At 33.3% G+C, this 15,436-nt stretch overlaps 1 protein-coding gene across 1 annotated transcript in view; it reads left to right on the top strand.

The window, feature by feature from the left end:
• Window positions 1–15,436, top strand: part of LOC106468059 — a 74,324-nt gene that overhangs the window by 31,147 nt on the left and 27,741 nt on the right. Inside the window, exon 2 of the mRNA XM_022396369.1 lies at window positions 7,134–8,615. Within this exon, the coding sequence (XP_022252077.1) occupies window positions 7,491–8,615 (1,125 nt within the window). The 5' untranslated portion in view covers window positions 7,134–7,490. The remainder of the gene's footprint in view (window positions 1–7,133; window positions 8,616–15,436) is intronic.

The raw sequence follows: 15,436 nt of genomic DNA, 5'->3' as shown, positions 1-15,436 counted from the left end.
ATACGTAGTTTTATTTTTCGGAAGTTTTAAGTTATAAATATTAAATGTGTACCTATGCACTGCATAGAATTTCAGATGAGTTTCCTTTACGTGTGGTTTTCAAGTGTACTGAGGTGTTCAACAGCTAGCCTAAAGTATTCGCAATACAATAGGTTCCGGAAAATGTTATGAAGAGAATAAATTAACCATAGACGCAAAGGACAAACAAACGTAGGTGAACAAGAAAACAAAGTATTTTTCACATTAATGGTCTTGTGTATTTATCAGACTGACCGGACTCTTACATTCTGTTCTAACTATACTGGCTGCTGGGATAAAAAGGAAGGTTTTCCAAAACACCCGTGATAGACAAGGACAGGGGGTATTCTATCACACTGCAATTTCAAGTCAGACAAAGGGTCCAACTGCGGTGTCCTATAATCCATAGTTTAGCAACTTTTCTAAATGATATATGTAAGGGTTGATACAAATATATGTTTAACCCCGTATGTCTGACTTGCCCCGCCTGTTAGAGTGGTCAAAGACACGCATGTCCAAATTGGTACAAATGTTTGTGAGGTAGGTGAAGGTTAAATGCAGCAACAGCTAAGTAAAAGTTGATACTTATTTACGACCTTTCGACATCCAGTTTCCAAGCATCTCATAACTACATGCAGAACACTTCCACTTAGAAAGATTTTCTAAATGTACCTTATTGCAGATATATTCTAAGTTAGTTATGTAAGGGTGGAGTTATCAGATATTTCGAATATATTATACGATGTTAAAAGTTTCGTTATTAATGTAAACTTAAAACTGTCTTTTTTTCTGTTGTAAGCACACAATATATATAACAAACAATTATATTTTGAGTTATATAAATTCGTGCATCCGTCAAAGCAGTATTACATAAGCTTGTTTTCTACAACAGTAAAACTATAGTATTCCGCGGTTGTTCTTCTGCTTCCAGTCAAAACCAGTAATTCGCCTCAAAGTACGTTATATTATACCTCAATATCATATGTTTTATTGTAATGTAAATTCCAGAAGAAGAATCTTAAGTAAACCTCATAGCAGTGATTACAAATGGTTAATGGTGTACATATTAATCACATGGTGAATTATAAATAACCAACACACTGGCCACAATTGTCTAATGTTGTCAAAATATCTTTTACAATCTTTTAGTCGTTCTCTGTTTAGGTTTGATCTCAAGAAAACGTATATTTTTCTAAATTTGTAAATAATGTTTACGTAGCATATTAAACATAAAAAAATATTATTATTATTATGGAGCTTAAATATTGTTTTTCTGTATATAAAAAAGACCATAGTTTCCTTAATTATAAGAATAATCTTCAACAATTCGCATATACAATTTCCAAAACAATCTAAAACATAAGTATACTGATTATAACGTATACTTATTATTAAATAAAGTCAAAATAATTTTAATTTTAAAAAAGATAGAAGTCAAAAGTCCCACCCCTAACTCTATTCTATGTTTACGATTAAATACGCAAGAATCCTAGACCAGACTAAGTTCATATCAAAAGTACGTTGGTATAATAATCGCAAATGCACTTAAAAATTTAGTGTCGTTATAAATTAAAGGTATACTTAATACAAAAGTGAAAATACAAAGCATGTATTGATTACAGCATTACAAGTATAAAATATTAAGTTATCATAAAGATAAGGGTATAAATTGCCTATGTAGTATAATTATCTTCTTTTTATAGCGTTATCTAAATGTAACAATCAGTTGGAAATAACTTATTCTGCGTATCAATTTATTAAATTTTTAATTTTCAGAGATCAATAAAAACAAATAATAGAAACATTTTGTAAATGTAAAATAATATAGGGATGGCAGTGCTAAAAAAACAACTCGTATAAGAATATAGGGATGATACAGCTATACATAAATCATGCATACATTATTTTCAATATTAAACTTTAATGTCAAACTGTAAAATGCACGAGTACAAAATGGTTAAGAGGTCGGCCAATTCTACCGACCCCGTAGCAAGAGTCTGTAATATTCAAGATATGTTTTGACTTAACTTGGATTTCCTTGTACGCAATCCTAGGCTCTTAGTTACACTACATCGGTGGTTTTTAACCTTTTTTGCTCCATGCCCCACCTCGACACCTTAAAGTTGATTTCCCCTTAATGTAAAAACAAATTTGATGTTGAAAAGGTATAATAATATAATGTAAAATTTTTCTTATTGTAACATTTTCAAATTGCCCCACGTTCAGAATCACTGCACTACATTGACGCTAACCCTGACATGACCATGATATTATAATAAACAAGCCGCATACCAACAGTCAGGAATATATAACTTCCAACTGCAGTAATATTAAAGTCAAGTATGCATATTACAGTGTAACATTAAATTTTTACATTGTTTGTTTTTGTAATTAAGTACAAAGCTACACAATGGGCTATCTGTGATCTGCCCACCACGGGTATCGAAACCCGAATTCTAGTGTTGTAAGTCTGCAGACATACCGCTGTGCCACTAAAGGGGGGGGGGGCTTTTTATATTGAATGTCATGTAGGGGTGATTTTATGTATAACTGTATCATCTCTATATTATTCTTTGCATTCTTTTTGACACTGCCATCCCTACACCATTTTACAATTACAATTTTTTATTACTTTTTATGACGTTTTTTTCTCTTGACTGAAAATTAGTGTATTCTATTAATGTGTGTAATAAAATTTAATATTATGTGGATTGATTTTTTCACTCCTTCACTTCATATATAATATAAGGGTTTTCTCCCTAAAGACACCGATTGTATACAAAGCATTGAGTATTCTACATGTTACAGTAATGTAAAGTTCATCCATCATTGGTTGGTAATTCCTATTTCATCCTGCACTTAAGCTTTTTAAAGGAACACCAAATTTCTGTAAAGAAAACTAACTTCAAGGGGTAATGATAATAACAACATCGTTTACACTAGAATTATGAGTTTTTAAAATTACTACTAGTTATTACGACTAATCGATGACATCATGAAATGCCCAGAAACACATAGAGTGGATTTAGTTTTAAAGTGACGTTTTGATAAAGTAGTTGTAGAGTTATCTCGACTGAAACAAGAAGAAGAAGAAGAAAGATGAACAATTTGATGTGTTGGTTACTTTCTGGTTTGGTATTTCAGCGATGTTTTTTTGCTGTGTTTTTGACCTTGTTGGTTAGATAAAAAAAATTAAAGTAAGTAGCAATCATATTTTAAAGTAAAACTCTCTGTCATTGTTGATTTTTTTAGTGTGCATATTTGTATTATGCCTTATGAGTACCTTGGTCATCCTTACATATAGTCTACCGATTCTATGATACACTTCTGTGTTTGGTTTCATTAATGAACTATATAGTATGTTAATTTTAATTGCGATAAATCCAGCTCTGAAATGTGTCGTATGGTAGACGAAACGTTTCTTTAGTACAAGAAATATTTGTGTTGTATTATCAAAATTACATTTTCTAACTTAAATTTCAAATCCTAACTCAGTATTGTTTGTCCAAGATTGAAAGCATAAATAAAATCAGAATTATAAATGACTACTTAAATTGACAAGTCCTTCGGAATCTTTAATATACAAGTTAAATAAATATTGAAGAGCTAAATTCTGTGATATATCGTACCTTTACCTATTTTGTCTTCATCGATTGAACGTGGAGTACATGCTGTCTGGATATCCCACTTTCCATGACTTGCTAGGTAATGTAAATGATAGGCACACGTGGTCCTGGAATTTATCGACCTCGCCTCCAGTTTTTATTTAGTGAAAGAATTGGTTCTTCTGTGCTTGTGAAGTAGATAATCCAACACGCGACTGGACTAGAAAGATCTTCTAATTAAATTACAGGCGTGTGTTCAAAAATCATTTTAGATTTAACTAATTACATATCATCTAAAAATGTAAATGAGATAACTACCAGTCATATGAAATAGATATAACCACCTATCTACCTATCTATTAAACCTTTTCCATTCCTTGTTCTTACGTTTCAATTTATATATCCATTAGAAGCAGACAAATATAAATCTGATTATAAATTCAAATAGTTTACTTTTTCTACCAACTTTCAGCTTTTGCTTCGTAACTTATAGAAATAAATATTATAAATACGATTGTTAAATATGACAAACAAAATATGACATTTTTTAGAAGCTAAAACGAAGCATCATTGTGTTAGAGAAATGAATATTTTTATGATGAACTAATTCGTATTCTCAGAGTGGGGTGACTCGTTTTTGTTCCTCCATCTTAATCAGGTATGTAAGATTTTAGGACAATTAGTAACCATAAAATTATTTATCGACCAATTACAATAATTGTAATAAGTAACACCAATTGACTGGCCCAGCCTGAATTATTTTAAACAACTAAAAGATTAAGAAGAATTTTCTTCTGATGCTCAGGGCTAAAACATGCATGATTTCCAAACACTTAGAAATAAAATACATAATAATCAAGTATTCTTGAGTAATTTGTTTTCATTGAAATCTAGTGATTTGGTTTGATGGATCACATGGATAAACTGTTGCTCCTATATTATCAAGAATAATTAAAACTTAAAATTGAAGTGTCGTAACTTTTCATTCTTTATGCTCAGTTACTTTACAGAAACTGGGAAAAACACATATCAATGATAAATATACTAACAAGCAGAATTTTCTTCCCATTGAAACGTAATTTTCTTGAGAACAAGGTGCACTAAATCTATATCTGGATATATATATATCAAGTTAAAAGTGTTTTCCTTTCAAAATTATAATATCGAACTTTGAATCTATGAGCTCAAAGATGTGTCATAACCTGTGGTTTTTCGACATAATCAAATCCTTTATTGTTGAAACCATTTGTTCCCCGTTGACTCAGGTGTAAGTTTATAGACTTTAAACTTCTGTTAAAACTATTAAGTTCTGAAAGCAGAGAGCTGTCAATAAATGGGTTTAATTGATCTGTAGTGTTATCATCATCATAATATCAGTTCAGTTTGAACCGTGCAGGAAAATAATACGTTAGTTGTCATCTTATGTAAAGATAAGTTTGACACAAATAAAAATCGATCGATCGAACTACAAACAAATCAGTACCTAACTGGGTAATATGGTTAAAACTGAAGACTATTTTTATTTTAAATCTGCACATTTCTTCCACTGCTCTCGGGGGTAATTGCATAAATTTCTTTTTATCATCAATTTAATCGGAAAACAAAACCTTTTATTTATAAGCGGTGTATTTTCAGTTTTATCAGTCAGGGGTGCTTGAGGTCCTGTTATAAGTAGTGATTTAAATTACTTAAAGATAACAAGGAAAGTTTGCATCGCTACTTGGATTAGATGGCACCAACCAGGCAATATCATAGTAGTAGCTTTTATAGGCTTGATTTCTAAGTAATCCAGTACTCTGGCATCAACCAGGCAATATCATATTAGTAGCTTTTATAGGCTTGATTTCTAAGTAATCCAGTACTCTGGCATCAACCAGGCAATATCATATTAGTAGCTTTTATATGCTTGATTTCTAAGTAATCCAGTACTCTGGCATCAACCAGACAATATCATATTAGTAGCTTTTATAGGCTTGACTTCTATATAATTCAGTAATCAGGTTTGAGATGCTTATTCGCAAGGGCTTTTCTTAAATAAAACAAAGCCGAACCAAATTGCTATGTTTAACCACTAGCTATTGTAAAATGGCTTATGATTCGCCATTTTCAGCCTAACAAATCTGTAGTTAAGAAAAAGACGTTTTAGAACTCCAGTCAGCATCCTGAGGTGTTACAGCATATCTTAGTGAAATCAGAAGAAATGAGGAATTTAACTGGACGCAGCGCGAGTCCTTTCGATATGAACTGCTTTCCATTGCTGTTCCTCTTATGCTTCCTTAGTTGACAATAAGAATCCTTGAGTCTTCCAACCCAGGGACAAAATAAGATTATTCATGCTTTTGTTATTTGAACAAATCACACGTGCCTTAATCACATAATTAAGTTCGGTTTCTTGTAAATAGGCTTTTTTTTTACGTTCTTGAGATAAACCTCATGCTACATGTATGATCTTAAGGGGAAAATCAAGATTTATCAGAAATTTGTGGATTAATAAATGGATCTAGTGCTACGAGTAAAGCACATAGAGTAACAAAGTCAATGAATCAAAAAATATAACATTGGTATATATGTATGCTAGTCTTTCCTGTATCAGATATTTTTCTCTTCTTCACTCATTGCAATATGTCAGATATTTAAATTATGTACGAGTTTCTTTTAAACTCAAGGAGGCAATGACAGAACAGTTAGATTGTAAAAGGATATGCATATTTAGTTGATTATGTATGTATATGTATATATATATATATATATATATATATATGACGGAGCTATGAGCTAAAAGTTTGTACTTGAAAAACTCGGAGCCATTCTATGAGCCGCAATGCCGCGGCTGAAAACTTGTACCATTGTAACAGTACAGATATATTGTGATAATTAAAATGAAGGAATAGGCAAAGACGAAATATAGGATAAAGTGAGCTCAGTAATTTTATGTATATTACGTGTAATTTCGTGTGTACTTTTTCACCCAAATTATGCCATATTCATTACAGCGGCATACCTGCGGACTAACAACGCTAGAAATCGGTTTTAGATACCTATGGTGGGCAGAGTACAGATAGCCCATCGTATAGCTATGTGCTTAATTTCAACTAAACAAAAAACATTCACTAGTTTGGTTTACACAAATTGTATCATATTTATCAGTTTAGTTTACAGAAATTATATCATAGTCATTGGTTTAGTTTACAGAAATTATATCATAGTCATTGGTTTAGTTTACAGAAATTATATCATAGTCATTAGTTTAGTTTACAGAAATTATATCATAGTCATTAGTTTAGTTTACAGAAATTATATCATAGTCATTAGTTTAGTTTACAGAAATTATATCATAGTCATTAGTTTAGTTTACAGAAATTGTATCATATTCGTTAGTTTGGTTTGCACAAATGAGATAAAAATCTTACAGCTTAAATTTGTTTTTACTTCGTAGTTTTATCTCGTTATGATTGTTATCTGCTCACTGTTTCGTTTATTGTTTTAAATTGGGTCTTTTCTTTGTTTTAGGGAGAATTGTGACATAGACTGACTTCGCGAATGATAATGTCAATTTGACAAAGAATACATTTTATAGAACGATGACTTGTACGTTACCATGGAGAGGAACATTGGTAAATCGGACAGTGGCAAGTAGTTTAGCTCAATTTTTATGTAGAAAAAGAAAGGAATGACATGAACAGTGTGTTCGGAACCTCTGAAAAATCGCGAGTTTCTGCTTTCAAAAATATTAAGATTAAATCGTTGGACTTCAAAAAGTTAGTTTTTTTTCAATCTCAACTGATTCAATGATTGTAAAAAATGCAAGGAAGTTCTTCTACCAACAGAACACCATAATATTAGACTACCTGACCGACAACTGGAGATATGGAAGCAGATATTCAGGTAGACGATTGCAGTGCCACCTGTTCTAGTAGAAAACAAGACAAAATTCTCAATGATAACCAAGTCAAGAAAAAATCAAATATAACGCCACATTACATGCAGAGCGTGGCTATTCAACCCATTATACACCCAGTGGACAGGAATATACTTTGGAGCTTTCTATTATCAGTAATTTTCGTTGTCATTGCTATTATAACTGGAATTCCCTTTGTTATTTTCCTGGCGCTCTTGATACCAATTGTTCTTTTCATTCGTCATGCTTGCGCAAAGTATTGTTACTGCAGAAGTGGCAATAGAGGTGTATGTGGTACCAAGAAACTTCACCTGCTATCAGCAGTTGATGCATTTTGGTTACACGATTCAGATTTTAATCGTTTTGTGTCTCACTGCATATTTTTCGTAGAACGAGGAATGAACGCAGAAAAGCTACGAGAGCTCGTACTGACACGAGTTATTACCAGACAGTATAACATGGGACTCGCATTCCCACGATTCACTCAGAAAATTAGCTCAGTTTCGACAGGTTACTGTTGGGTTGAGGATGAGAATTTTGCACTTAAAAACCACATATTTGAGGAACAAAAACGAATAGCCAGTAAAAGAGAACTTGAAGACTACCTGACATTCCTAATGGGCCAACCTATGTCGCAGGATCGCCCTCTTTGGGAGATCCGAGTAGTTCCGAACTTCGGCAAGACTAAAGATACAGTATTTGTGCTCCGTGTGCATCTTGCTGTCAGTGATGGTATATCGTTTGTAAAGATTCTAGGCAATTGTCTGGCAGACAGCCGGCATAACCTAAGACTTAAACCTCGGTACGGTGGGACCACATTCCCTTTTAACGTATTCCGGGCCCTTTTGGTGGGTCCTTTAACTTTTGTAACTTGGTTGCTATATTTCAGACGAGACTGTAACCTCCTTCAGCATTCGCAACGTCTTTCTGGCGAAAGAGTGGTTTCCTGGTCGCGTAATATACGATTTTCCAAAATCCAGCGTATCAAACAAATCACTCGAAGTAGCATCAATGACGTACTTCTTTCTGCCGTCACTGGATCTCTGCGAGCCTACTTCCAACAAAATGGAGTGGAACATCCACCAGATGTAACGGTAAGTTCATTAGGTTTAGTTCTATTGTAGAAGTTATTTATTCTGTATAATTACCTTTAGCGCATACAGTTAGTTATTAATAAGTTGAAGGGTTTGTTGCCTGTGATGTTTAGAATTGCTTTATGATGTTTTAGCTGCATACGAGTGTGTACAATAATAAGTGTTGTTTAAATATTCAAGCAAATAAGAATTACACATTTTGATAAAGTGTAATGTACATCAAGTAAGGTACACTAATAGCTTACATTCCGCACTTCTTCATTCTTAACTTTTTAAAAATGAACAAACGTAGAATGTTCATTCATTTATGTTCTTTGACAGCTGAACGTGTTACACATACCCAAAGCTCACCTGCCCATCCTTCTTAAAGCTTAACATATCAGTCAACAAATCACTAATATTTACCCCTTTTCTACTTAACATGTTACATTAGGATCAGAGCCCGAGCACTAATTTATATTCTTTGCTACATGTTATTGTTACAGTACACCCATAACTCATTAGTCGGTATTCTTTCCAACTCAACAATGTTCCAACAGGTCCACACGCGATAAATCGATACTATTTCAAACCCAATCTGTGTTATACTGTATGAAAATATATCTAGATTAATTTTTATAGCTTAAATATGTTAACTCATTGGCAGTAAATCATTACTAAACCCTTAGAAGTTAATAGTATAACATTTATCCAGAATATCCAAGCAATTAAAAATGATGTTGTAGCAAATAAAATATGAATCTATATCTCTTCAACACTTTAAAGTAGTAAGCTTCCCAGTCTTCACTTATTCACATTACGAAAGTTACTGAAGGTCCAAAAACGTATAATTCAATAATCCTTGAAACCAAAACATAATTCGTAAAATTATATTCTTTAAAATGTACTGATGTTGTAGGCAACTCACAAATATATAGATCTTGTAGGCTCATAAGTTACAATACCTTCAACCAGTAATCCACAACTTATTAGTCTGTAGTATTGTGGTATATACATATATGTTGTTCTTCTGATTAAGTACAGTAATGTTCACAAATATTTTGAAGTTCGACTGAAAATGTACCATGGAGTTAAACTGAATTATTTGACAATGACTGAGTTGAAGAAAGCGTCAAAAGACAATATAAAAATAAAGTTAGAACTAAATTATCAAACAACACAAATTAAAGCTGTAGATAATGCACAGAACATAATATAACGTTTTTTTTTTTGTACTTAGAAGGCAGAGTTCTGTCCTAGATCTGATGACAATACATTTTAAGTTTTATAGAAGGTCTGGGTAAGACTGATAGAGTGCAAAGTACAATATTGTCATCTTTTTCAGAGTGCATGCGCTAACTGCGTCACTGTTGGCCGTTTCTATAGAATAAGGGAGATGATTGTATCCTTGCCAATGGTCAAAGTCATTGCTAACCTTAAGATATCGTATTCCATTAAACAACAGTCTTTCCTACGAGGAAGTTCATGTGACACCAAAGAGTGAAAAAGAAATGACCCATGATAATAGGTAACTAGAGTGAAAGTAATTTAGCCACATACTATGATAAACATTCTTTTGTTAAATCTACACACAGCTAGAAACATTTTAAGAGTATTCCAATAGATAAACGACATATCAATCTATACCTTTCGAAAAATAACAGTAACCTCACAAATCAACAGTTTCTACCTTTATCAACCTAACAGCGTTTTAACAGCTCCCAGTTCACCACGTTATATTCATTTTTATCTAACAATGTCTATAGTAGGCCTGCAATGTTAGTCCACAATCTGTGGAATTAGAAGTATTTTATATAAGTCTCCCAAGTCGTAAGACTGTATTTTGTTTACAGCCTAACGATGCGACTTATCGCATATTCATCAATATAATTCTTTGGGGCTATAAAAATGACAAAGTAAGCTCGCATCTTGGCAACCTATACACTTTTAAATATCTTCAGTACGTCGGAAATGCCTAATTCTATATATTCTTCGGGACCAAACAGTGCTGTTTTCCTCCCCCTCTTTCTATTGAACCTACCAGTGTTAACTTGGGCCAACAACTCGTAAGACTGCACCGTGCAAAGCCTAACAATCATAAAATGTTTTTGTCTGTTTGTTTTTGAATTTCGCGCCAAACTACTCGAGGCCTATCTGAGCTAGCGTCCCTAATTTAACAGTGATAAACCACAAGGAATGCAGCTAGTAAACACCACCCACCGCTAACTCTTGGGCTACTCTTCACCAACGAATAGTGGGATTGACCATCATATTATAACGCCTCCTTCGGATGAAAGGGCGAGCATGTTCGGTGACGGGATTCGATCCCACGACCCACCGATTGCGAGTCGAAATGCTCTAACCACTAGGTCATGCTAGGTCGACAAACATAGAGAAAATATTATCTGGGAAAACTTTTTATGACACACTCACTCTACAATAAAATATGAACTCAAAACACTTGTATGTTAATCATACCGTTTCGTTAGCATGTTTGAGTGATTGGTATCCTTGTTATATGTAGTGTTTAAGTAAAATGAAACATCTGGCATTAAGGTTAGTCTTATTAATATATAGTTACTGTGGAGGCTTAACAATCATTGATATATATCAACCTTCAAATATAAAACTACATAAACTCATATTAAGACGTGTATACACAATATAAGTTAGCACACACAGACACATGTATATACGTGTATGTGTATACAATAAATTATATAAAGTGGAGTTCGCCCCTGCTTAACAGATTTAGTTTAGGCCTAAATCATCATACTGACTTCTAGTTCAAAATTAGTCAAACAACAAGTTTTTGCAGTTATAATACAAAACGGACCTTCCATTTATTTTGTCCCCCAGCAGCTTATAACGTTATATCCACGGTGGGAAAGCCATTTCTCCTATATTCCTTTTTTTCTTTATTTCTCCTGTTATTTGAGATGCCTTATGCTTTTATATTTTTATCTTAATACTAAAACTTAAGAATCAGTTTTTGATGAAGCATATGTGAATATAATATAATATACATCTAACACACTTAGTCTTTTGCTTTCTTTGTTACTTACACTTACGTGAGTGTTGACTGCAAATAGAGAAGACCGTATAAACTATAGTTATCAATTTACGATATCAAATATTCTTAGAAATATGTGATAATGCCCTCTTTTACAAGTTAAATCTATATTTTAATATGTCGAATAGATAAGCTTTTTGTATATAAAAGTTGAGTAAACGGAAACCAGGTTCTTGTCAGGTGGCTGAAAGGAACAGATTGAAATTGGCAGTGGGGAATTTACATGCTAGATAGCAGCTATTCTTCGTGGCGTAACAAGTATCCAGGTGTATTGTAGCAAGTTGAAACTTTGATAGAATTGATCGTTTTGGATTTGAAATATTTTGTTTTGTCTTTTGATGAAATCGGTGACTAGTTGTGCGATTCAAATATTACTGAAGCCTCATGTGACGTCATTCATGCTTTTGGTCCACATTACAACAAACAGCCATTGTATGACATAAATCCAAGCAAGACATGCTATTATTGGCGAAACTACTACAGGGTACATACCGAGTTAAATAGTCTGATAAACTTCTGCGAAATTGGCCACGTACTCAATAATGTGTGGTAACTTATTATTACAATACAGCATTCCTTGATCATGCAGAAGTTGGGGATTACTTAACATTATTACCTCATTACTTATAAATGATATAGAGAAACCATATCATCTCGCCATGTAATTTAGTAATGGTAACTCTACTGTACAGACAACTGAACCAACTTTGAAAAGCTCAAGAATCACCAGGACTAATTCACAATAGTTTTCAATTTGGAGTTTCAGCTTTAGATAGGAGCTTTTATGGTTTTGTAGAGTCGTGTTTCGGTGATTCAAGTAGTATTTTGCTCGTTAGGAAGGTTATAGAAATGTACAAGTCATTATGTACTTGCACACTCATTTGTTTCTATGTCATGCTCAGTGTAGGTTTTAATCCAGTATATACGTGAATAATATAGAGGGCAGAAGAGGTACTTTTTACCAGAAGTGAGGAGTCTACACTTACGAAGTGTCCGGTATTAAAGAATTTCTGAATGCTTGAAAAATGTGTACTTTGATAAAATACTGGAGCTTCTTGTATTCATCTGACCTGACTCTAAAAATTTCAAAAGTTATTTCAAAAAGAAGGACCCATGATATGCATGTTGTATTCAAAACTTATAAGTCTTGTTAGGAATCCTTAATTGAATTTCTTAAGTGAGAAGTAGTTAGCGTTCTAGTGGGACCTCGAATTGACATATGTGTATCTAATAAGAAGTTATATTTGAAAAACAGTGCTGTTAAAATGGGAATTAATGCTTATCACTTGGTCATAAAGATTGGTGATTTAAAGAAACAAAACGTTCACTTTTAATACGTACTTTGCTATTGTTATTTCATAACTGCATTTTCTCGCCCATTTTTTAGGGTTTATGAGTGAGGTTTATGCATTTCAACTGAGATGCATCTTTCCTAGTGATAAAAAATTCAATGCTTTAATAGAATGGATTGGACATTTTGTGGATAGTAATGTAAGGTGTATCAACTAATGTTTGGTAGTTGTTAAAACTTGCTTGTATTATTGAAGGGGCATCTTAATGAGAGGGAAAGGAAATTGATTAGTTGTTAAGCTATCCTGTTGCAAGAGATAGAAATGTATTGTGATTTTACATTTTTCATATCTATCTTACTTACTCGCAATATGTGTACTTAAGAAGAAGAAACAAAGGTTGGTAGAAAAAAGTACGTTCAGCATTTTGTACTCATCCTACATGAAAAATCAAATTTTTTTGTATTTGATCTAGCGTGTTCTAAGTTGTATGTTTTTAAATGCTTTTGAGAACGAACCAAGGCTTAAAACTGTATTTTGGTTTTCAGAAGGTGTCTGTCCGTTGCAAGTGCTATGCACCGATGATTTTAGATCAGAACCTGGCTGCTGAAATGCATGTTTTTCTTTCTTCTTGTGAAAACTATGAACATCTTGTACATTTTTCATTATTGGATTAGTATTGTTTATGCGCGTTTATTGAAACACGAAAACAAGAAAAGGCGAAGACATAAGAAAGCTTAAATATTATGTATATTGCACCACATAAAATAATCCTATGCTATAGTGAATATTCATTTTATAAGTAACTTCAGCAAGTTTGTTACAGATTGTAATATTCAGTGATCAAATGGCCAATAACTATAAAATATATATTCATGGTTGTCTGGATTTTGCCCCCCCCCCTACTACTTGGTGACGGCCCTCCAGTGGCATATTGGTAAGTCTGCGGACGTATAACGCTAGAAACCGGGTTTCGATAGCCGTGGCGGGCAGAGCACAGATAGCCCATTGTGTAGCTTTGTGCTTAACTTCAAACAAAAATGTTTGATTTTAGTAAAAAAACAGATACAATAAATAAAACAAGTGAAAGGAACTCTTATCACTGGGGAAGGCTTGTACAATTGTTATATGTTAAGTTTATCACTGGGGAAGGCTTACACAATTGTTATATGTCAAGTTTATTTCTAAAAGATGTATTAACAAATGAAATATTTGAATACATTTATTCTAAAAGTGATTGAAAAGTAAGTTTCCTTTAAGTTTCCATATCATATTTAATGGTAAAATGTTGTAGGCTTGATATGTTAAAGTTGCCTTTGTTACTACGTAAAATATATTTGGTTATCCTCAGTTTGTTGAAATGCCTTTGTGCCTTTGTTACTATGTAAAATATATTTGGTTATCCTCAGTTTGTTGAAATGCCTTTGTGCCTTTGTTACTATGTAAAATATATTTGGTTATCCTCAGTTTGTTGAAATGCCTTTGTGCCTTTGTTACTATGTAAAATATATTTGGTTATCCTCAGTTTGTTGAAATGCGAAACGCTGATTAAGCTACTGTATAACTTGCACTTTCTCTACTTGTAAAACTGGCAAAGGGCAGATAAAGCCCTTCCAGACTTTTTGATATATCGCAACTTATCGACTATACTTATAGGTTTCTTTTGTGACTTTTTCTCTGAAACACATTCGTAAGTGGGTTAAAAGCTTTTTTAAGTAGGACGGTTTTCTTAGCTAGCTACACAGCTTAACATCTGCAGTTATACCATGAGACGAACATACAAATAGACTGATCTCCGACAGTTTTTGGTGGATATTAACTCTTTCGCGACGGGCGGGTCTAAGTGCGCATGTCACGACGTTTTAGTGAGTTACGTACTTAGCCAGAAAAATTGTGTGAGTAACCAATGTTACTGGGGCTTGGTGAAATTTTCAAAAGATCTACTGGGGCGCGGTGAAATATTCAAAAGATCTACCGGGGGCGTTGTAACTTCTGGGTTGGGAAACACTGGTGTACACTACTAAATAATGAGACATTTGATCGAATTTGCTATCTGTTGGGAACAGGTCTTATGTGTTAGGTGCGTGAGCTTTTTAAACTGAACTAATGCATCTGAAAGTTCAATTTTCCGAATACTTTATGAAAGAGTCAAGTATAACATCCTTGGCCACTTCTTGACGTCTAACCCTCGGTGGTGACAAACGACCATGATGTTACGAGCACGAGTTTCATTTGATATTGTTATGATATCTGTGTAAGCTTCCAAGTTAGTTGCCGTATCAATGGTATCAGTTTCATCACGTGCTATATCACTGGCAAATAAATGTGTATAACATTTTCCCCTTGCTGTATGGTGATATCTTGACAATTGACTCCCGCTCATCCAACAGTTGGATCACATAACTCTTTATTTCAGAAACTGGTGTCAAACAGTTGAATCACGTAGCTCTTTATTTCAGAAACTGGTGTCAAACAGTTGA

The sequence above is a fragment of the Limulus polyphemus genome, unplaced genomic scaffold (assembly GCF_000517525.1).
Source record: "Limulus polyphemus unplaced genomic scaffold, Limulus_polyphemus-2.1.2 Scaffold2852, whole genome shotgun sequence".
Classification (NCBI taxonomy): Eukaryota; Metazoa; Arthropoda; class Merostomata; order Xiphosura; family Limulidae; genus Limulus; species Limulus polyphemus.
The sequence above is the reverse complement of the archived record's forward strand: the minus strand, read 5'-3'. Positions and strand labels throughout refer to the sequence as shown.